Source organism: Mirounga leonina, unplaced genomic scaffold (genome assembly GCF_011800145.1).
Source record: "Mirounga leonina isolate KUSES-001 unplaced genomic scaffold, KU_Mleo_1.0 Mir_488, whole genome shotgun sequence".
NCBI classification, from domain to species: domain Eukaryota; kingdom Metazoa; phylum Chordata; class Mammalia; order Carnivora; family Phocidae; genus Mirounga; species Mirounga leonina.
Window position 1 is genome coordinate 12,464,874 of NW_023270777.1, and position 23,211 is coordinate 12,488,084.

The following is a 23,211-nucleotide window of genomic DNA, read 5'->3' on the forward strand; positions in this document are numbered from 1 at the left end:
CGTCTTGACAGGCAGCGGGAGGCACCCGGCTCCAGCCTAAGAGGGGGACCCAGCCTGAGTGGGCCCGGGTTTCCCGGGTGGAAGGCGGGGCTTGACAGACAATGGGAGGAGCCCGATTTGGGGCCAGCAGGGGCGAGGCTTGTGCTTGACAGGCAGGGCAGGCCGGCATTTGATAGGCAGGGGACGGGCCCTGGAGACTGACGGGCCAATCGGCGTGCAGGGGCGGGGCTTACGTCGGCGCCGTCCGGCCGGGGCCCCCGCGGCGCTGCCCAGTCTGGCTCCGGCACCGCCCGTCGCGGACGCTAACTTGCCGCCGCCGCCGCCGCCGCCGCCGCCGTCTCAGCTCCGCCGCCGCGCCCGGGCCCCCTGCCCGCAGCCATGAGCGCTCTCCGCCCGGGTAGAGCCTGCCGCCCTCTAGATTAGTTCCTGCCGCCGCCCCTGGACCCGCCTGCACCATGGAGTCGCCCGCCTCCAGTCAGCCCGCCAGCATGCCCCAGACCAAAGGTAGGAACGCCTGGTGGGGAGCGCGGCTTGACCCCCCGCGCCCAGTCGGCCCGGACTGCGGACCCCGACCTCTGTCTGTCTGATCCCATTGCAGCCCGTCCCGGACTTAGGCAGCACTCCGGCCCGGAATCCCTCCGCACTCGGGTCTCGGTCTCAGCCTAGATAGACCTCACCTGGACCCCCCAGTTTAGGCCTTGCGGCTGCTCTCACACCCGAACTCAGGCTAGCATCTCGTTCTGATGACCCCGCTCCAGGTCAGAAACCTCACTCTGACCTCCTCATTTAGGCCTTAACTGCACCCAGAACAGGAATTCTCCCAATCTGGGTCCCTTAGCTGGATCCAGGTGGTATTCACTCTGATCCTTCACCCAGCCCCCACTTGCAGTCCCTGGTCCCAGGGCTGAATCCATGCTGGGATTTAAATGACTCCCCAGCTGAACCCCAGCAGTGCTGCCCTGCTGGGGAATCTCAATGTAAACTACTCCCCCCCTCCCCCCGCCCCGCAGTGTGGGTGCCCTGGCTACACTCCAGCTAGAAATTCGCTCCTCTCCCCCAACTGTCTCCATCCTTGTAGGCCCCTCGTTGCCCCATCCCAGGCGGGCTTGCAGCCCTGCAGCCTTGTGCCCCGGGAACCTCTCTTGGCCTCCCACTGCACCCTAACACAGCCCCCCTCTCCGTCAGCTCTCCTTGTCTTGACTTGCAAGCTTCTCTCTGCCCTTGGGCAGCTCACCCCTTTTTGTTCCCCGGTATCTGCAGGGTTGGTCCATCCCAGGCTTGCCCCTGCTGCCTGGGGGTTCTGGGCCAGCCGCTAGGCCAGGGTGCTCACTGTGCAATGGGCTCGCTCTTGTCTTCTCCAAGTAGCTGGCCTTCCTGGAAATTTTTCTGAGGTGGCGGCTGCCGTGGCAGAGCAGCAGGATTTGTCATGCGGGGCGGGGGGAGGGGGTGAAACTTGGAGGGTGAAAGGGGGATTTTTTTTTTTTTTTTTTTTTTGGTGCAGAGAAGAGGCAGGGATGTTTCTGGCATGTCAGAGCCTCAGCAGGCTAGGCTGTGTGAGCTTTCCAAAGCGGCCATAGCTGTAATGAATGGGCTGCCTCCCGGCTCTCTAAACCTGCTGCTGCCTCACCCCAGCAGCAGAAGTATCTCTGGGCCTCAGTTTCCTTATCTGTAAAATGGGAGTAATCACACGTACCTTGTGTGGATTTCTGGGTGTGATATGAGGTAGCAAATAACTAAAGAGTTTCGAGCAAGCATGGGTGAGTTGGTGATGAGCGCAGCAGGGCGCCTGGCACACAGTAGGTGCTCAGGCAGGCACAGTTGCCCACACCTTGTTACCGTTTCCCTTGTTGGGAAGGCCTCAGCCATGTGGGGTCAAGGCCTTGCCTCTGTCTGGGTTGCAGCTGCAGAGTGAGGTGGAGAAAGGTAACAGATGTTACTCAGTGCACCTCTCCTCGGGGCTTGATCCTCCCTCTCTTTCTCTGGAGGGGCCCGGGCAGCAGGAGGGCCTGTGGGGTCCTGGGGAGGGTGTGGGTCCATCTCTGCCCCTGCTGCCAGGGGCTGCGCTGGCTGTGGGCCAGAGCCTGGCCGGCCCGGTGGGCAGGGTAATTACGTCTTACGTAAGTGGGAGGCCGGATCCCTGACCATTGCCCAACCACTGTGAGTAACTCGAGGCACTTGAGGGGGGAGGCGGTTGGGGAGGGACTTGGACTGCACAGACCTCGTGGAGCTTGGGAACCGGGAAATCATACGCTTCTCCGCTCTGGAGAACCAGGAAATCAGACACTTCTTTTCTCTAGCTTGGTCAGTGCTGTGGGACTTAGGGCAGGTCCCTCAGCTTCTCTGGGCCACAGTGCTTTCATGGGCAGAAGGAGGAGGCTGGAAGCAGTGTTTGTCTTTGAATGCTCTTTCAGCTTTTCCGGGCAGGCAATGCCTCATCACAATAAAAGTTGCAGAGTTGTGAAGGGAGAGGGGTCACGGGTGTGAAGGGAAAAGGGAATTTGGGGAGGCACTGTTTGATTCCCATGTGCTATGTGACTTGAGTTCTGGTGTTGGCCTCTCTGAGCCTCTCTGCAGAGAGAGAACGAAGATGAATTTCCAGTTTGGAAATTGATGCTGGGTGGGTTAGATGGAGGGTCAGGAGCCTCTGCAAGTCTCAGGGACCTTGTCAGCCTCTTCAGGGTCTGTGGAAGGATATGGTGGGGAGCCATAATACCCCCCCACCAAAAATCCTGAGAGTTGCCACTTATCAAGCTTTTTTTCATGTTCCGTGTGCTCTCCCATTTATTCCTCACAGCCCCATTTATAGATGAGGAAATTGAGAGTCGGAGGTGGTTAGTGCCTTGCCTGAGGTCATACGGTTGTGACACGTGCAGCTAGGGCTCTGTCCACGGCTGTGGATCTGCACAGGTCTCCCCAGTGCTCCTTTATGTCCCATTCCTGTGCTGGATGCTTGAGCTGAGCTGGTGGGGATCCCCCTCCCCCTTGCCCGCACCCTGCCATCCCAGCTGGTGGGATGCTCCATTATGCCTCTGCCTAGTCTGCGTGTCTCCTCCAGGTCCAGCCTGACCTGGAGCAAGGACTGAGCCAGAGGTGATGCCTCTTGCGTACACAGCCCTTTACAGTTGGCACATTTTATCTTCACTGCAGTCTGACCCATTTGACAGATGACAAAACTGAGGCCACACAGGGGGAGTGGCTGGGCTGAGTCCACAGAGCTGGGATCCTCACCTGTGCCTTCCCCATCCTGGGCACAGGGTCTTCCAGCATTGTGCTCTTCACCTTCTCAGAGGAATTTGAACAAAACAGGGTGTGGTTGGCACTTGACCTTCAGGGAGCTTTACCTTTGAGCTTCCTGCCTCGCAGCTGGTGCCCTGCTCCATCCTCTATGCCACAGGCCTGGGGAGTTTTCCATGAGTGCATGAGGCGCCAGGTCCCACAGCCCTGCTGGGTTTCCCCAGCGTCCTTGCCCACATGCCATCTTTGGCTGGAGTCAGAGGCCAAGGGCAGCTGGCGTTGGGGCCAGTGGTCAGGGGGACATTTGGTTGGCATGGTTTGGGTCTGCTGTTTCAGGCTGCATTTGTCCTTGGGGGTACCATATGCATCCTGTCCCTGCCCCCACTGCACTGAGTGCCGCCCACGGGCACGTCGTGGTTGATCTTCACATGGCTCCCAGCTGCCCGGTGGGGACATTGAGGCTTCAGGAGCACCGTCGGTGTCCTGGCCCTGCCTGCCATGGCCACTGTCTCCCGCCCCCAACCCCCTGTCCTGTCCCATTCCTGCTGTCGGAAAGACTGGAGGGTGACACCTTGGGGACTTCCCCCACCCCTGGCGTGACGCACAGGAAACTCTCTATCAGCCAGCCCATGGCTCCAGGTCTGAAAGGAGCAAAGTTCTCAGTTGCCTGTGTGGGGAGAAGGCTGGGGCAGCGGGAGGCTTCCGGTGGGTGAGTCAGCGGGCACTGGGTGCTGACTCACCCGCCGGGCATGCCAGCCCAACTGGCTGTTGCTTAAAGGGGCGGTGCCTGCTGGCTGGTGGGTTCGGAGGGGGGCTGTGACCCCGGCCTTGCAGGTCAGCATCTAGGCCTCAGATGGGCATCAGAGGTGGCCCCCTTCCTGGACCTCAGGCTAGGCTGGGACCTTTGGGCAGGCCCTCCTGGCTCTGCTCCCGCCCTGCCCAGGAACTTCCTCTGTTAGGCAAGGGCCCTGCTTCCTCTTGCTCACGGAACAGAAGCAGGTGGTGCTGGCTGTTTGCTGCCCTGGGCCCAGGGAATCCTTGGGGCTGCTGGGGGCTCTGGGAGGCCGGGGAGGAGAGATGGTATGGGGTGGCCCTGAGCTCCTGGTGTGGAGAGGTGACCGTGGTCAAATTCCAGGGCATGCTCTTCTGCTGTGTGATGTTGGCCTAGTTACATTCACTGCACTCTAAATGATTTCAGTGCCCTGCGCATGACCCACCTTTCCAATGAGAGGTCTCAATTTCCTCACCTGAAGACTGGGAACAGGGACCTTACCTGCCTGTCTTGCTGGCATCTGCAAGGATGGATGCAGACAGCCTCATTCCAGTCTTGCTAAGTGTTAGGTAGTGGGCCAGCAAGACTGTCCTCAGTCCCCAAAGAACCTCCGCAAGACAGGAAGGAGGTGCAGAGCCTGGGCTCAGGGGGTAGACAGGCCTGTGTTCAAATTTTGACTCACTTCACCGCTTCCTGACTTCCTCTTGTGCTCTCTCTGACCCTCAGTCTCCTTTTCTGTAACGTGGGAGTAAACACTCCTCCCTTGCAGGGTGGTGGTAAAGACTGGAGACAGTGTCTGTCTAATGAGCAGCATCTGTTATTATGTTCTTATTGTTATGGTCATGGCTGGTGTTCGTTGATGCGTGAGTAAATAGGACCGTGACCTCTGGAGATGGGCTCGTAAGCCCTATGACATGAGGACTCTGGCTGCAGGGTCCTGTAATGCCAGCTAGAATGTACCAGGCTCTTTCCCCGCTGGTCTCCAGGCTGGAGCTGGGGCCTCCCATTGCCTCTTGGGCCTTCCTGGGGAGGGCCTGTGGGGAACAGAGAGGACTGGGGGCTGGCCTCTTTCTGCAGGTCTGCCTCCCCTGAGTACAGGGAAGAGTGGGGTGGGGAATCAGGAGCATGGGCCAGCCCCTCAGTTGGTAGAACTTCATCAGTGCCAGACAAGGTGCTGGCTGTGGGGGTACAGGGCTGAGCGAGGAGCACCCTGACTCTCAGCGCTCCACCTTAGGAGCAGGAGGAGGCCTTGGGAGTCATGGTTCTGAGGGTCCAGATCCAAGGTCAGCTGTGTCGATGGATAGGGGGCCAAGGTGAGGGGGAGCAGTTGGGATGCAGGGCCTGGCTGGGTGCAGGGCCTTGGCGGCCATGCGGAGTATTTCAGGTCTCAGGAGGGGTGCTATGTGTCACTGTTCGTCCCAGAGGAAGAAGCTGTGGGGCAGCACAGGAGATGCCACCAGATGGGGTGATGGGGCAGGCCTGCCCTGAGCTCAGCTCCTGATGTTGGGGCTTCCAGCCCTCCAGGGACCATCCATGCCTCGCCTTGGCCTTCCTTCTCGGCATGGCCCACATGAGTCAGGCTTGCTTGCCCGGCTGCTTCTCCAGATGCCCTCCCGAGCGCTGACCATGGAAACCCCGAAACGCTTCATATAAAAGTCCTGAAGAACATTCAGGGCTGGGCAGTGGCAGCCTGGTAGGCCCCTGTGCAGCTCACAGACAGCAAGTCTGGGGGCTGTATCCAACTCGGGAGAGGGTCACCAGGCTCACCCTGAAGGGCTTTTGTCCCCTCTTTCACCCTGAAAGGTTCCTGTCACCCTCTCCCTGCCCCGAGGGTCCCTTTCTGGGGTGTCTCGGCTGAGCTGCCATATCGGGGGCCCTCCTGGCTTCTCTGCCCTTCTCCCAGCTGGTGCCCTGCTCCTGGGCGGCTCTGCACTGACCCTGTTGATGCGTCCTGGCTGAGCCCACCGGCAGGTGGGGCCTTCCAGTCATTTTAAACTTTTAAATTGTAAATATATCACAGACACCAAAAGGATATATAAAATGTACTTCTGTATTTTAATGAATAAAAATAAAATGAAATCTGTGTACCCAATACCTCGCTAAAGAAATCGAACATTACTGTACCCCAACGTACCCCCCAGAATTGTACCTCCCTAACAACTGCCCTGACTTTTGTATTAATAATTTTTTTTTTCATTTTATTTGTGGGGGGGCAGAGGGGGCAGGGAGAGCGCGCGAGCACAACCACAGGGGGAGAGCAGAGGGAGAGGCAGAAGCAGACTCCCCGCTGAGCGGGCAGCCCAGTGCAGGACTCGATCCCAGGACCCCGGGATGATGACCTGAGCCGAAGGCAGACGCTTCACCGACTGAGCACCCAGGCGCCCCTGTATTAATCACATCTTTATTAGTTTTTGAAATTGAGTTCTAATGTACCAGGGGCATAGTGAAGCTCGCCGCCCTTGAGAAGGGTGGGGAGAGGCTGGGTTCACGCCCGTCTCCCCCACTCACGAGCTGTGTGGCCTCAGTCTGTATCATGGGGACGATCCTAGAACTGAAATTGCAGGGTTGTGGCGAGGATTCACTGCACTGGTGTGTGGAAGTGCTGAGTACGGGGGCCGGCTCAGGGTTCGTGGAGATGAGTGTCTGTAGCTATTCTTGCGGCTCGGTGGGGCTAGCGGCTTTCGGTGGGGCTGACGGCCCGGGACCCCAAGTGTGCAGTGCTCGGCCAGTGCGGCTGAACCTGACAGCCCCGACTCCCTCCTCCGCGTCCCTGCGCGACTGCCCCCAGCTTCCCAGGCGTGTCCTAAGGATTGCGCAAGCCAGTGGGCGGGAGGTGGCCGGCGAAGGGCCTTGGATGTCAGGGGAGATGTCCAGGTACTCTCAGGAAGCACAGAGAGAGCTGAGGAGCATTTCTGTGCGCCCACGAAGCAGGTGCTCCGTGCGTGGTGGTGGCCGGAGGCGTGCCCGAGACCACAGGGGGAATGTTCCCTGCCCTCCCTGCCCTTCAGCGCGTCCGTGTCTTGGCCTTCTGCTTTACCCCTGGCCTTCCTGCTAGTGGCACAGCCCGCCCTAGCCCAGCTGCCTGGGGCAGACCCCAGGGTGGTGCGGGGGGACCCTTGCTGGGTGAGCCTGTGGGCCCTTCCGGGGGGAGGGGCTGCCTCCAGGCCCAGCTCTGCCCCAGCTGCCTTGGTGACCTCCCGGGCCTGAGTGTTCTCATCTGAACGAAGGGAAGGACAACACCTCTCAGGCTGCTGTTGAGAGTGAGGTGATGAGACCTCTCAAATTCAGGGACACCTTAGGCACCCATTCAGTGCTGATTTGGGACCTGAGCTACGTATTGGACTTTTCACCACCAAGGATACTTTTTTAGGTCTTCTACCCATTCGGCCCCATGTTTTGTAAGATTTTGTTTCGATGCAAATGATACTAAAAGCGAGAATGGCCTTTGTTAAGGAAAGGTGCTTTTACCCTGTTGCAGGAGCAGGAGCGTGGGGCCCGGCAGTGCCCCCTGGTGGCCTGGGTGACCGTACAGTGGCCCCAAGTGGAGACCTGTGGCAGCTCAGCCCATGAGCCCGAGCTAGAGGACTGTCCCGTCTCCCCTAGGCCCTGGGAAGGCTAAGTGTCACTGCGGGAATGTCCCTCCCTCGTCATAGGCTCCTGAAGCCTGGGCTCTGCAGTCCAGGGGCTCACTTGGCAGTCGGGGCCCACCTCGGTGACTGAAGGCCTTTGGGTCAGGATGGCCACTGATCCGACCCGTTTTGTGCCAGACATTTTATGCGCACTGTCTCATTCAGCTGTCGTGGTTACCCAGCAACACAGTGTGTTGTCGTCCCTGAGTTTTACAAGTATACCGGCCTAGACGGGGGGAGTGACTTGCCCAAGGTCACACAGGTCTGTCCCAGGTCTGTCTTAACAACCCCTGACTAGTGCTCACCCTGTCCTGGAGGTCAAGGCCATTGCACTCCCCAGAATATCAGGGGAGGAAACAGGCTCAGGGAGGGGGTGTGGCTTGCCCGTGGTCACACGGCCGTTCAGCAGCTCAGGTCTCCTGGTGCCACAGCCTGTCCTTCGGTGCTCACGGTCCGTCAGCCTCTGGCCCGGTGGCTTGGGAGATGCACCCATGGCTGCGGGGGAGGTGTGCGGAGCCAGGATCTGGGGGCCTGGGAAGTTGGGGTCTGTATTCGAGTCTTGGCATGTGACCCTGCGCAAGTCTCCAGGTCCCTGGCCGCAGCGTCGCACTGGCCAGCCTCTGGGGCACCATCCAGTTCTGCGCTGAGCGCCCCCACGAGGGACTCTGCTGAGCCTGGTTCCCCCTTTCACATGGAGGAGAAGCCCGAGGCCCAGACCTGCAGCAGCCCAGGACACCGTTTACACGGGGCTTCTTTCTTTCTTGTTCTTTTATTTAAATTCTTACATTTAACTAACTGACACTGCATGTGCTTAGGAGAATCTCAAAGGTGCAGAAAGGCGGTTTCTTGCTCCTTGGACTCCTCTGTGAAGAGACCATCTTTCTCTCTCACAAGGTCTGCGCGCCTCCCCCTGCATGGAGAGCACTCAGCCTGTCAGCCTGCCCAGGAGCCTGCTGGACCCTGGCCAGTTCCCTAGGCCAGTCTCTCGGTTTTCCAGACCCTGGGCCTCAGTGCCCTCATGTGTAAAATGGAGATCCCGTTCATGCCTGCCTCTTGGGCTTGGGAGGGGATCCAGGGAGATCTGATTAGATGCTTAGCACAGGCCAGGCACACAGTAGGCGCTCACCAGATGTTGGCGGCTGTTTATTCTTTATCTCTTGGGGGAGTGGTATGTTAGGGATGAGTTCCTGGAGGTGGGCGTTTGGATAGTGCCCAGTTGCCTTCGCCGTGGTGGCCGTGTGAGCTCATGCAACTGTCGGCACCACGGGGGCGGACTCTGGGCCCTCTGGGCCCTGCACCCCACGTGAGAGCAGGCCTCCGTCCCCACACCCGCTGGTCTGGCCCCCTTCCCTCCATCTTCTCGGACCAAGTCCCTCTGCACTTGTCTCCTGTGTCTGGCCCTCTTGGCTCTAGACCTTCCCTCCTCCTTGCCTGCCGTGTCAGCCTCGGCTTAAATCCCGGCTCGGAGAGGTCCCTGTCCCAGCTTCCTTTATTCTTCAGAGCACTTGGCATGCTTGGCATTCTGTGTAAACATTACACGTATGGGTTTTGTTAGTTTGCTGTTTGCTTGTGGTCCTGTCTCTCCGTCAGCCACGGGTTCAGCCCCGGCGCTGTTGCCATTTTGGGCCGGATCGTTCTTGGTTGTCCGGGCTGGGTGTGCATTGTGGGTTGTGGAGCAGCATCTCCGGCCCCTACTCACTAGATGGAAGTGGCACCCCCTGACAGACCTGGGCCCGGGTCGGCGGTTGGAGCGTGACTGCAGGCGGGGTCCCGGCTCTTCGTTGCAGGAGGGACGGATGCTGTGAGGTGGCCAGCACTGACCGCTCCCTACCTGCTTTGCGGCTGAGGAAGGCCCTGGGATGTGGAGGGAAAGGGGGTGCCGAGGGCCTCGGAGGCCAGGGCCGCCTGCCCCGGTGGCCAGCACACAGCAGGAGAGAGGGCAGGGCCGGGGGGTTAAGTGGCCCCCCCCCACGGCAGAACCTGTCGCTCACCTGTGGGATGGAGCACACGGTGCCCTGGGCAGGTGCCACACGCCTGGTGCTCAGTAAATGAGAGAGCCCTTCGTCTGTTCTAGGACCTTGGGGACAGGGCGCCGTAGTGCTAGGGACCCGGCTGGCCGCCTGCCTGGGGGAGCCAGGTCTGTCCTCGCTCCCCACGAGCACTTGGTGGTGGTGGCCCCCAAAAGCTCCTCTGGGGCCTCTTTGCAGGAGGGATACCAGGGGGTGGAGACTCCAGCCTCAGACATATGTGGGATTGAGTGTCTGGCTTCCTGCTTAACGTCTCTGAGCCTCAGTGGTCCTGTCTGTGACCTGGGTGCTCTGAGCGCTTCATCTGGACTCACCCACAGAGCAGCTGGGGCTGGTGTGATGTCTGCAGTGAGCAGAGATCATGAAGATCAAGCGGGGGACACGGGCCTTGGCTCGTGAGAGCCAACAAACATCAGCTATCCGTTAGCCACCTGTACGGTAGGAGTAGGTGGGCCCAGTTGAACTTTCTCTCAGGGACCCGCATAGGATAGAGGTGACAAGCTAAGTGGGGCAGGGGCTGGGAGGGAGCACAGATGGCCTTGGGCCGTCTGGCCTCCCACATCTCCAGGGCGGGCCCGGACACTCCGGGCCTAGGACTCCTCCAGTAGAATTGGAAAGCTCAAGAAGCACTCAAAATACCCCAAAGGTAGGGGGCGGAAGTAATAAATTGGGAGCAGCCGGTGTTGTTTTTGTCATGGGAATCAGGGGTTGCGACTAAACCTGACGATGTGTGGGGGCCTCCCTTTGTGAGTGGAGGCCCCAGCAGGCTCTGTGTGAGGGGTGTGCCACCCATCCCCCTCCCACCGTGGATGGACCTTGAGAGCCGGTGGTATAGTCCGGTCTATTTCCAATCTCCCCGAGGCCTCAGGGCAGGGGCGGCGCAGGGGGTGGGGAGACCCCTCTCTCAGGCTTTCTGTTGATGTTTGGTCTCTGGAGCTACACAGGCCTGTCTTCATGTCTGCTCCCTACCAGACACTCACTCTGTCACTTTGGTCAAGCCGCACCTCTTCTCTGACCCCCTCGGTACCACAGGAACAGGAAACCACTTTCCCGTACAGAGTGGCTGTCGGGCCGAGGGCCTTGTGTTACTTGGAGTCCTGGGGGTCTGCAGACGGCTCAGTCTAACCTTCGCCTGTCAGGCACCGCTGCGGGATGGCTCTGGTAACCTCGGAGGACACGCCCGATCACCCTAGGCTCCCCGTCGATCTCCGATGCCCAGAGAGGTGAAGTCACTTGCTTGAGGGCACACAGCTAGGAAGTGGCAGAGCCGCAATTTTAATGCAGGCTGCCTGGCTGGAGTCCGTGCTAGTAAGCATCTTCCTAGCTGCCCCTGAGGTAATCACTGTAGAACCATGACTTGTGGGACGTGACAGGAGCGAAGCCAGTGGGACCCAGGGAGAGCCAGGGACAAGGGAGCTTAGCTGGAGCGATCAGGAAAGCCTCTCTGACTAGGCGAAAGGTGAGGATCATATATCAGCTAGGACGGAGTTGCAGGGAAGAACATTCTAGGCAGAGGGAACAGAATATGCAAAGGCGCTGTGGTGGGAAAGAAGGTGGCTTATTCAAGGAACGGTGAGCGGGAGGAGATGAGGGCAGGGCCAGGCAGGGGTAGGAGTTGGGGGAGTCCGGGGTGCCTCTCTGTGTGCTCTTGTCCTGTAGGTCTGTGGCCGAGTTCCTTGTTCTCTGCCTGTGGTACTGCTGGGAGGCTGGCGGAGGCTGAGGACACACAGATGCCTGGCACTGGGCCCACCGGTGCCAGAGGCCCTGCGGGCTGAGGCTGGCAGGCCTGTTGTGGTTTGCTGGTGGCCGCCTGTGAACCTCTGTTTGTTGTGGTGACGGTCGTCACATCGGGCCCACACCTGGGCAGCCTGGGCTGCCTGGCCATCGGGATCCAGACTGACGTGGACGGTGGACAGCGGCGGTGGCTGGTGGCCTGCGGCCCGTTGCGGAGCTGTGTCCGTGGTGGCCTCACCCACTCCCTCTGACAGCGGGGGAGCTGCCCCACAGAGCCCATGTCACTCTAGACACAGGCCCGTGACCCTGCCGGGCAGCTAGGTGAGAGGGCCAGGACCCTGCCCTGTCTGCCCACCCAGCCCGTGTGCTTGGAGCCTCTGGCCCAGCCCAGGCTCAGAAGGAGGGGCAAGTGGCAGCTCACATGTCCCGAGTGCCTCGTTCCTCACACGTGGCCCTCACCCGCCCGGCCCGGCCACAGGCACAGGGGCTGCCTTGACGGTTAGGGAAACTGAGGCCGGCTGACGGGGAGCCCATCTCACGACATTTGCAGATGCCAGGGTGGGGATGGGTGTGTAGGTTCGGGCCAGACAAAGGTGAGGTAGGGCCAAGAGCAGCGAGGGCACGGAGGGGTGTTGCTGTGAGCCCCAGGAGACCCCCGAGTGATTGTTCAGTTTTTTAAAATTTTATTTATTTACTAGAGATGGGGGGAGAGAGAACGCACACGCGCACAAGCAGAGGGAGCAGCATAGGGAGAGGGAGAAGCAGGGAGCCCGATGCGGGACTCGATCCCAGGACCCCGAGATCATGACCTGAGCCGAAGGCAGATGCTCAACCGACTGAGCCACCCAGGCATTCCTGGATTGTTCATTTTTAACATAAAATGTTTTACTTTCTGGTTACAAAAAGCTTCAAGTGAAGAATAAAAGCTCCCAATAATTCTATTACACGGGTGGCTTTTTATCACCTCTGTGGAGAGGCTTGTAATAACCATAGTGACCACTTGTGGGCCATCACGTAGGCCTACCTACTGTGCGCCTAGCCTTTGCCGAGCACCTAGCGGCTGAGCCCGCCTCGTCGGGGCGCGCGCCTTCTCTTTCGGAGATGCCGGACTCGATGGGCCGAGAGGAGGGTACCATGGCCCGTCTCAGCGGGGGAGGGTCAGTGGTGACTTAGTCTGACCCAAGGGCAGCACAGAAGTGGCCTTAGGAACTGACGGGCCTGGACACCTCGGCTTTTCTGTTTTCCTCTTGCCATGTAGAATGTGCTGGGCCCTGGGAAACCCAGGGATGCCTCTGGGTTCCTGTTCAGCAGACGTTACAGTGCTCCCTGTGGGGAGGACAGCAGGCCCATCCGTCCCCCTACAAGGAGAAGCTCCCAGCAGGAGAGGGTGCCGTGAGCGGCTGGCCTGGCCCAGTGTGGTCTCCGAGTCACCAGATCCGGGAGCAGCTCCCAGCCAGACCCCTAACTCACTGTGCAGCATCTCTGTTTCCTCCAGTAACGGCAGGCTAAGAACTCCTCCCTCTAGGGTTGTCAGAACATTTGGAATAGATGGGAAGGGCCAGTTGTGTGGCCAGCAGGCTGCTGCTGGACAAGAGAGAGACCCACGGGCCCCGGACAGCTGGCCATGTTGCCTCATCTGTAAAATGGGATGAAAACACCTCACACAGGGGCACCTGGGTGGCACAGTCGGTTAAGCGTTTGACTCTGGGTTTGGGCTCAGGTCATGATCTCAGGGTTGTGAGATCGAGTCCCGTGTTGGGCTGGGCGCTCGGCGAGGAGTCTGCTTGGGATTCTCTCTCTCTCACTCTGCTCTTCCCACTTGTGTGCTCTCCTCTCTCTCTATCTCAAATAAATACCTAAATCTTAAAGAAACCCAAACCAACAACAACCACACATATGAGCTCATGATTAGGCAACTGGTCTACCCCCGTGCCAGGGGAGCGGATGGCGGCACCCGGTGGATAGTGTGTGTGGAAACTTGGTTCCTGCGGCCGCCGGGTTGTTCCGGGACCCGCCTGGGCTGGGGGATCAAGTACTGCTGATGGCAGCAGGCTGCTGCTCTAAGTGCTTTATGTGATAAGAAGCAACTAGGTGCTGTTTTGATCCCCTTTGTCTGGGTGAGGATACTGGGGCTCAGAGAAGAATGGGGACTTGCCGAAGGGCACCCGGCCTCTAAGGGGCAAAGGTGGTATTTGAATTTGGGGCAGAGAAAGCACATGATCTGGTTACAGAGGTGCCCCAAGAGCTGGGGCCAGCGTGGAGTGAGCAGGGCTCCCCCTGGCTCTGGAGTTGAGGACGGTGCCGTTGGGGTACCACCCGGGTCCGGGCCTTTGGCTGCCAGGGCCTAGCAGACCTACCTCAGAGCCAGGCATCTGGGGGGCCTTGGGGGGCTTCCGTGGAGAGGCTGCAGGTGCCCGCCTGCACCACCCCCAGTGCTCTGCCCACCCACCCCGATGCAGACCCTGGGACCCCATCCCCACTGGGGCTGTTTTATTTTGTGACATTTCATCTAGCTCTGAGGACAGCTGGGGCCAGGCCTCATCTTCCCAGCGGCAGTAACAACCCCATCCCATCACTTAACAGTGGTGTCAGGCCCTGCCTGGCTGCTGGGTCCAAGTATACGGGCCTCCAAGCCAGGGTCACACATGGGGCACTGAGGCCACATAGCAGGATGTGGTGGAAGCTGCATCTTGAACCCGGTTCAGAGGTGGCTTCCGGGGTCCCGTTCTCCCAATGTGCTGTGCACACTCATGGCCGGTGGTTCCGGGCCCGGGGCAGCTCCCAGTGCCCTGGGTGGCCGGTGGTGTGAGGTGGGTGTGGAGGGCAGAGCAGACATCAGGGCTACGCGCCTGGCAGGCGGGGACTCATGGTCAAGTCCCACCTCTGCCACCCGCATTCTCAGTGACCTGGGCACATCACTTCCCTCCTCTGGACAATGGACCTCTGGTCCCGTTGCCTGGGAGCAGGCGCCGTGGACTCAAACTGCCTCATTCCTCACCGGTGGGCTCCCTGATGTCCCCCACCCTGGCTTTCCTGCCCGGGAGATGCCTTGCGCCTTCCTCAGAGCGCAGCACTGCTGAAGGCTTCCTCTGCCGTGGCCAGCCCTCCACGGCCAGCGCACCACGGCCAACACGCCACGGCCAGCGCACCACGGCCAGCGCGCCACGGCCAGCCTTCCACGGCCAGTGCACCACAGCCAGCACGCCACGATGCCAGTTCTCCCCTAGCACTGGCCGCACGCTGGGCACCCGGCCACCCTCTCTCAGCCAGCCCAGCAGGCGTGGGCATGGGGTCCTGGAGAGGCGACGCCCCTCTCCCGCCCTTAGGAGCCTACCCGGTGCCCTGGGGAGGGAAGCGGCTTGCCGGGGCACCCGTGGGGGGGGCGGCAAAGGCAAGAACTTTGTGCAGTTGGCAGAGTGCCGGGCACCAGGCTTCGGCCAGCGAGTCCCCAGGCTGCATCTGTCCGAACTTCCCAGCCACCCCTGAGGTGACAGATGAGCAAAGGGAAGCTCAGAAGAGGGGTGGGCTGCAGAGGTGGGACCTGAAAGGAGCTCTGTGTGCCTCGGAGGCCCCCCACCAAGGTTAGTGCCACAGTGGGAGAAGGAGGCCGCGTCAGTTTGCTCGCACCACGGGCTGGGGGCTTCACAGACACTTCCTGTCTGACCGTCCTGGAGGCCAGAAGTCCCATCAGGGTGCTGGCGGGCTGGTTCTCCCTCTGAGGCTGTGAGGGAGGGGCCCGTTCCAGGCCTCTCTCCTAGCTTCTGGATTCCTTAGGGACTCCCTGGCTTGCAGATGGCCGTCTTCCCCCCTCATGTCTCCTCACATCGTCTTCCATCTGTGCATATCTGTCTCTGTGTCCGCCTTTCTCCTTTTCTAAGGCCACCAGTCCTACTGGATTAGAGCCCACCCTCATGACCTCATTTTAACTTGATCATCTCTGTAAAGACTCCATCTCCAAGTTAGCGTAACGCTCTGAGGTACCGGGGCTTAGGACTTCAAGACACGGATGTGGGAGGGGCACAGTTCAGCCCTTACCAGGCACTTAGGACGCAGGGCTTCTGCAGGGCGTGGGGGCAGAGGCCCTGGGAAGGGCTTTGGCTGCTCGGACCCGGCCCTGCTCCCTCGGGGGGTGCCCAGTGGTAGCCTGATGTGTGCCCCGTGGGGGCGGATCTGCGATGGAGCGACCTTCCTTGGAGGTACGCTCTGGATGCACCATCTTTCCTCAGGCGGTTGTGGGCTGACTACCCAAGGCCAGCTTCCAGGAGGGCCAGTGGGGCTTGAGCCAGGGACATCGTCTGGGTGCCCAGAGGCTCCAGGCCCCCCTCAGAGCATTGCCCCCACTGACCCTCAGCACCTGTATCTGTCCTCACGGCCCCTTGAGGCCATCTCAACCAAACCTAGGCTGGTTTGTCCAGCCTAGGAGTGCCCTAGGGATGTCGATAGACTGAGCATTGACCAGATGCCTCACCTTCTGTCCATTTTAGGGAAATCCAAAAGGAAGAAGGATATACGGATATCCTTCGTGTCCAAGCCGCCCGTACCCAACCCCACGTGAGTCTACCTCAGTTTCTCCCCTGGCTCAGCCTGGAGAGGCTTCCTGGAGGGGGCCCAGGGGAGGGGAGCAGGCAGGGGGGTGGGGGCAGCGTGTCCCGGATAGCACCTCCTATGAACTGGGCCCCGGGGCGGGGGTGGCCACGGGGGCTCCCAGGCATCACACATCTGCGCTGTGTGCCCTTTCTTGCCCACCTCAGAGATGGAAGGGTGAGGCTCTGGCCACGTCTGTGTGACCACGCCTTGCATCCGGCACAGCAGGGGCTCGGTGACTGAGCCTAGCTGCCTGGAGGAGCACCACCTCCCTCGGGGACGGGACGGGTCTCTGGCTCCTCTGCCAGGCTGGTTTGCTGCTTCTCTCTGAGGCTCATGGAGTCTGCTTCCTCCCCACAGACCCCCCCGGAACCTTGACTCCCGGACCTTCATCACCATCGGAGACAGGGTAGGTGCTGGCTGCGCACCTGGGCCGGGGCCTTCGGGGGTCGGAACCTCAGTGTTTTCATGTGACAAGCGGGCCCACGCTGACCCTGTAGGGCCACGGGGAAGTGGCCGTGGGTGGTGGAAGGAGCTGGGCTTTGGAGAGCAGCCTCCCTCCCCAGACGCTGGCTGTGTGGCCCTGGGCTGGCCACTCTCAGACCCTCTCATCTGGAATGGGGACAGTGGCCTGCCTCACGGGGCCTGGAGAACCCAAGCTGCCATGAAGTTTCCTGATCTCAGAGTTGGGGTCCTGGGGCCACCGGTGCTCACATCACTGGGGGAATGGTGTGTCGAACGTCCAGACTCCCGGCTCTAGCCTCAGAAGCAGCCCCTGGGCACCTGCCTTGCACACGCACCTCCTGATGGCTCGCTCACCAGGGACTGAGGTCCTGGCTCAGGGACTGTGCTTCCCGCACAGGCAGAGACCCACTGTGGCTGACAGCCCGTCCCAGGCTCATTCCCTCCCGATACGTGTCAGTGGGCCATGCCCTGCTTTCTTGTCTGCCGTACAGCAGAGGGCAGGAGGGAGTGCAGGTGGCCTCAGGCGACACTGCTCACCGTGAGGGCAAGACCTTTGTTCCGGTCTCTCTGTCTATAGTGCCTAAAACAGGAAGGCACACATGGTAGGGACTCCGAATACTGGGTGAATGCATGATTCCGTCCCACCACCTGAATGGGGTGCGGGGCAAGAGGGAAAGGGCATCTCTGGAGCTCCAGAGCGTGTGCCGGCTGGGGGCATTTCATAGGCGGTGGAATTTATCCCATGTAGTAGCCTTGCACGTTGGCCTGTGCTTTTATGGAGAGCGGCGTGAGTCCGAGAGGTGGAGTGACTCGCCCCAGGTCACACAGCAGAAGGTGGTTCGTGTAAGCTTCGAGCTCAGATCTAACTGGCTCTTTCCTCTTTCTGCTGCCCCAGCACTCTCCTGACTTGTGGCCTCTCTTTTTTCTGTCCCCCAAGAACTTTGAGGTGGAGGCTGATGACCTGGTGACCATCTCGGAGCTGGGCCGTGGGGCCTACGGGGTGGTGGAGAAGGTGCGGCATAACCAGAGCGACACCATCATGGCCGTTAAGGTGAGCAGGGCCCCGCGCTGGCCCAGCCCAGCCCAGCCAGGGAGCTCTGGGCCAGGGGACACTTGGGAGGCTTCCTGGAGGAGGCACGGGGGCTGAGCCTGTGGTACGGCCCCTGGGTACCCCTTGGAGCTCCTAGTCCTCCTGCAAGGGGTGGGGGGTGGTCGCCCTCTGCCGCATGGCCCCTGAACCGTAGCCCTCTGTCCCACAGCGGATCCGGGCCACCGTGAACTCACAGGAGCAGAAGCGTCTGCTCATGGACTTGGACATCAACATGCGCACGGTCGACTGCTTCTACACCGTCACCTTCTATGGGGCCCTGTTCAGAGAGGTGTGGCCCTGCTGGGTGGGTGGGAGGTGGGGGCTGGGCTGCAGGCTGGGCGCGCAGGCTGCCCCCCCGCTTCGCTCTGCACACCTGCGCCCCGTCCGGCTGCCCCGCCGTCCGCTGTTGCTCACTGGGCCCCCAGCAGACACTGGCTCAGCGCCCCTGTGTGTGCCAGGTGCTAGGCACCGAGGGAGTAAGACAGCACGTGCGGGGTTCTGGAGAGCTCATAGGACCCAGGCTGCATGGCTCTCCTGCTTCCTGCCTCGGTTTCCTTCTCTGTGTAATGAGGCCAGTCATCGTATCCACCTCACAAGGTCGCGTGAAGCTAAAGATGATGTGACCCAGGGCCTGGTACTCAGTCTGCCTCTGGGATCACCTGCTTGCTTCCCAGGCATCCAGGCTGGTGGGGTGGGTTTCTGAGCAGGGGCAACCAAGGAGGTGGGCGAGGGTCCAGTTCTTGGTCTGTGGGCAGGACTGGTTGTGGGATGAGAGAAAAACCAAGGGTGATGCCAGGGGGTGTGGCTTGCTGCAGCCAGAAGACAGGCTCCTGCTGGGTGCTCCCTGAGCATCTACCAGGTCCCCAAGCGTGCTGGGTCAGTGCCTCCTTATCCACTTGTCTGACCGGCTAAGCACCTGCTGTGTACCGGGGGCAGGCTGCTCGGCCCCTTACTGCGGGGGTGGGGGGTGGGCCAGACAGGTGTGCGGAGCGAAGGGGGGGTGGGGCAGCCTGCGCCTCACTGCATGCTGGGTCAGAGTTGGCAGGGAGGCACGTGGGTCTGCGGGTGCCCCAAGGAGATGCCATACCCAGCCTTCCTAGAAGACTGTCCTGAAAGATAGATAAGTTTGTGGGGGAGCTGGAAGTGGGGGAGGCCGAGCTTTGCAGGAGAAGAAGGGAACCATCTGTCAAGGCTAGAGCTAGGATGACCCATGTGTGTTGGGGGCCATAACGGCTGAGGTTAGGAGGGTCTGCATGTGTGTTGGGGGCCATATGCTGAGGTTAGGAGGGTCTGCAGGGCTGGGTCATGGAGCTGAGCTGTAGCTGGGCCTGAGAGCCCCCATTGGGAGGGACACAGATGTGTGTTTTATCACTTCTTTCTGGAAACTGCCACAGAATTAGGGATCAGAGGGAGGAGACCAGAGGCAACAGAGCTGGGTGAGGCTGGGTGTGCTACCCACTAGTATAGACAAGCATGGAAGGTGGAGAAGCAGAAGTTGAAAGATTTGGGGGACAGAATAGGAGGAGCTGGGAGCAGGCAGATGTGTCTGTGGGGGGGCCTGAGCGGCGCTGGAGAGTCAGGCACATGGTGACATGGCCCCAGGGCAGGCTATCTAGACACGGGTACCGCCTCGGGCTGACCCGGGCTGACCTCCAGGTGTCCTTCCACAGGGAGATGTGTGGATCTGCATGGAGCTCATGGACACGTCCCTGGACAAGTTCTACCGGAAGGTGCTCGATAAAAACATGACCATTCCGGAGGACATCCTGGGGGAAATTGCTGTGTCTGTAAGTGACCCTGGGCTTGGGAGGGGTTGTGGGATCCAGGTCCATAGCCAGGGGCCCCGGGTCTGCGCGAGGAGGCACAAAGTCTAGCCTCATGGTGATAGCTTGGGCAGAGCTGGGTCCTCAGTGGGGCCGTGAACCTGGGCAACTGCCCTCCAGGGACCCAACTCTCCCACCCTGGATCAGAGCCTTCTTGCTGAGGAGACCCCAGAGCTTGGGCTCCCAGAGCCACACAGATTTGAGATCTTGGGTCTCTAGCTTTTGTGTGCCAACTCCTAAGCTTTCTACACCATTTTTTAAAAAAGGACTTAGTACTTAACAACTTCCTTATGCCAAAAATGCCCTGAGACAGCTCACAGAGGTACAAGCTAAACTGGGGAGAAGCTTAGCATCCACAGTGTTTGCCTTTTGAGGTAAGATGTTTCTAGAGGAAGGTAGCAATGCTGGGCTTGAGCATCCTGGCAGCCAAAGGGAAAAAGGAAATGGAATCAGTTATACTGGTGCTTCTCAATCCTGATCACATGTGAGAACATTGAAAACACAACTGTGCCAGGGTATCGACTCAGGATCTTTGGGGTGATTGTCCAGGCTTCCCCACTGTGTCTTCCTGAGGGGAATGGCTCAAGCATACAGGCCTCTGGCTCTGCTAAAGGAGAGGAGCCGGGATGCCACGGAAGGGCTGGGTTTTACCCAAGAGCCTGGTAGGGGGTAGTGACAGCCCTTTGGAGGGGTCACAAGCCTGGGGTTCTGCAAGCTCTTGGGAACATCATTTCCCTGGTAAAGGCTTGGGCCTGAGACCCCGGACCACTCGGGTGGGAGGGAGAAAAGCAGGAGGCTGGGTGTTTCTGCACCGAGGTCACCATGACACTGGGGTCAATGTTGGGATGCGGGCAAGAGCTGGGGTGGTGGGGCACTGGGGGCCGGATGTGGCCGAGGGAGACAGGTGGACACGGGTAGGGAGGCTTACTGCTGTGTTGTGGTGGACGGAAGCAGGAATGACAGCAGCCTTGTCTTTTCTCTTCCTGCTCTGAACGCCAGATCGTGAGGGCGCTGGAGCATCTGCACAGCAAGCTGTCCGTGATCCACAGAGGTCAGTGCCCTGCCGCTGACCCACCGGGAGGGGCCTGCAGCCTGCTCACAGGCACAGTCTCGCCCAGTCCTGCAAGGAGGCTGGACCTCTCCCCTTTCTCAAGATGAGCCACCTGAGGTGTTAGGTAGTGAGGTGCCCATTGGGGTCATGAGTTGAGCCTGCTTCCCAGTCTAGGCCAATGTCACTTCTCCAAGCCATTGTCTTCAGTTCCCACCCCCCTCCCCCGGTCCCAGCTGCACCCCCCCCGCCCCCCCAGCCACTCCTCTTAGGTCCTTAGGTTTGCTGGTACTCGGAGCAAGAATTGGACTTTGGTCCTGGGAATGCTGACTGAATTTGTTTTGACATAAGCGTTTAGGTATCGTGAAATGCACAGATCCATAGTTAACATTCGATGTATCTGTTCAGAGTTTACGCCCTGGTAACCCTGGCCCCTTTCAAGATGCAGGATGTTTGTACCTTCTACCCCGCTCCAGAAAGTTCTCTGGGCCTTTCTTGGTCAGTCCCTGCCCCTACATCCCCCCTTTGCCTTTCATCTGATTTTTCCCACAGTAAATGAGTTTTACTTGTTCTTGAACTCATGTAAACAGATTCACATGGCCTCTTTCCAGCCTCTTTCACTTGGTCTAATGTTTCTGAGGCTCAGCTGGGTCGTGTGTCGTGGTTCCTTCCTTTTCCTTCTGAGTAGTTCACTTACCCGGACGTCCCGCTTCTCACAAAGTTGATTAGACCAAGCTTGCTTTGCCTCCTCGGCGGCCACCCCAGCACCACCAACCCCCCCACCCCCGCCCCGGCCACCACTGTTGGCAGCTCAGCGTGGAACCTGCTGGTCCTTTTCTTGTGCATTTCTATCCTTCTGTGTGTCCCTGTAGGAAAACTTGGAGGTTGCATGTGTTCTGCATGTGCTTTTGCTGGAAGATCCCCTGCTGTGTGGCCCATAGCCACTCAGTGTGAACCCCGAGTTGTAGTGTGGGCTCCCTTGTCCCGTGTTTGCGCTGCCACCCTGTGCCTCCTGGCCGAACCTCCCAACCTCTCAGCATGGATGCTGGGTGGCTTCCGGGTTCTCAACCGGGCAGTGGTGCCATCCCCCCGCCAGAGCCCCAGCGCAGGACCCCTGAGCTGGAGATGCGGCCAGGAAACCGGCCAAGTCTCCCCTCTGGACCTTATGTCCAGAGTGCTGATGGTGGGTGCAAAGACGAGGTCCTCGTAGAAACTCACTTCCTTCCCCACATGTGGCCAGTGGCCAGGGCGTGTTCTGGCTGCACTGCTCCCGTCTTTGTGGTCTTGGACCGGGGCAGCGCCTCCCAGAGCCTAGTCCCTCCTCCACTCCCTGGGCCCTGGTATCATCGGCCCCTGGGGTGGCTGGGGCGTCAGAGGAGCTTTTGGCCTCCAGCAGTGGCCCACGACCCCAGAAGATAAAAAAAGAGGTGTTCTATCCCTGGCAGACGTGAAGCCGTCCAATGTCCTCATCAACAAGGAGGGTCACGTGAAGATGTGCGACTTTGGGATTAGTGGCTACTTGGTGGATTCTGTGGCCAAAACGCTGGACGCTGGCTGCAAACCCTACATGGCTGTGAGTGGTCCCCACAACACTCTGAGTTCCCCCACAGCTGAGGTTCAGGAGGGACGTGCCTGCGAGATCTTGGTCAGGCCGCGTCCTCTGTCCATTGGGGACAGAGTCTTCCTGAGGCCCTGCATTTCCTGCCACCTAGCCTGGCCAAGCAACCCCTCTTTACCCCTGGTATTAGCTGTGCCCCAAATGCCCATTTGGATGATAAGTTTCATGGACACCCACATGGAGGTGACTTGTGCGATTTGTGTAGGTCCGAGCCCTCTCCCACTATCCTGAGGGTGCCCCCCTTCCCCAGGCAGGAGTAGCTGTGAGGCATGATTTGGGCCTTTACCACAAGACGCTGGCCCTCACTGGCCTCAGTTTTCTCCCCTGCTGTGGGGGGCTGGGGTGGGTAGGATTAGCACTGATCCTTCTGTTTGGGGTGGGGGAGGAAAGGTCTAGCTGAGGGAAACTTGGGTGGCCCCTACTCTAGCCCCTCGCTGGGAGGTGGGTGTTCACGCCTCACTGATCCCTTTTACAGCCCGAGAGGATCAACCCGGAGCTGAACCAGAAGGGCTACAATGTCAAGTCTGATGTCTGGAGCCTCGGCATCACCATGGTAACGGCTTGCAGCTGGGCCCAGCCCTTGCTGGTCGGGTGGGGCCTGGGTGGGGCCATGCTCAGTCCGTGAGCTTTTGGTGGGCCCATCAAATGGTTTAGGCCTGGAAAAAAGTGTTGGCTTCACAATCTGAGAAGAAAACGTGCCATCAAAAATTATGGTGTATCTAAGGGGATATCTACAGTGATGTCATGCCCTTTCCTAGTGGGGAGGTGTGTCCTTCATGAAAGTTCTCGACAGCTTGTGATAACTTGTCTATTAGACTTTACCCAGAGCTCATGGTACTTGTTGAGGAATCACAGCCAATTCCAAATTAAGTGAGCTCCTGGTACCCAAATAATTTAAAGAGCAAAATGGCAAAAATCTTAAGAAAATTGTTTTCTTTTGCAGCAAGAAGTTTGTTGCTTGTGAGGTCCTGGTGCATTTGCTTGAGTGTGGTGGGGTGCGGTGGGTGGGCTGTCAGTCCTGGGGCTCTGGGGGTGGGAGGGATGAGGGCAGGTGCCCAGCCCTTAGCTCAGCTGGGATGGCTACATATGAGGTCCAGGAGGAGGGCTGGGAGCTTTCTAGAACTGCCCAGGGAGCGCCTGCCCCTGCCTGAGTCACGGCTTGGCTCAGGTGTGGGTCAAGGTTTAAT

General features: G+C 59.6%; 1 protein-coding gene across 1 annotated transcript in view; it reads left to right on the top strand.

The window, feature by feature from the left end:
* Positions 1-282: 282 nt before the first annotated feature.
* Positions 283-23,211, top strand: part of MAP2K3 (mitogen-activated protein kinase kinase 3) — a 29,763-nt gene continuing 6,834 nt past the window's right edge. The window contains exons 1-9 of the mRNA XM_034989788.1: positions 283-504; positions 15,881-15,947; positions 16,341-16,389; positions 17,383-17,496; positions 17,705-17,824; positions 19,206-19,322; positions 20,358-20,409; positions 21,852-21,979; positions 22,500-22,577. Of these exons, the coding sequence (XP_034845679.1) occupies positions 456-504; positions 15,881-15,947; positions 16,341-16,389; positions 17,383-17,496; positions 17,705-17,824; positions 19,206-19,322; positions 20,358-20,409; positions 21,852-21,979; positions 22,500-22,577 (774 nt within the window). The 5' untranslated portion in view covers positions 283-455. The remainder of the gene's footprint in view (positions 505-15,880; positions 15,948-16,340; positions 16,390-17,382; positions 17,497-17,704; positions 17,825-19,205; positions 19,323-20,357; positions 20,410-21,851; positions 21,980-22,499; positions 22,578-23,211) is intronic.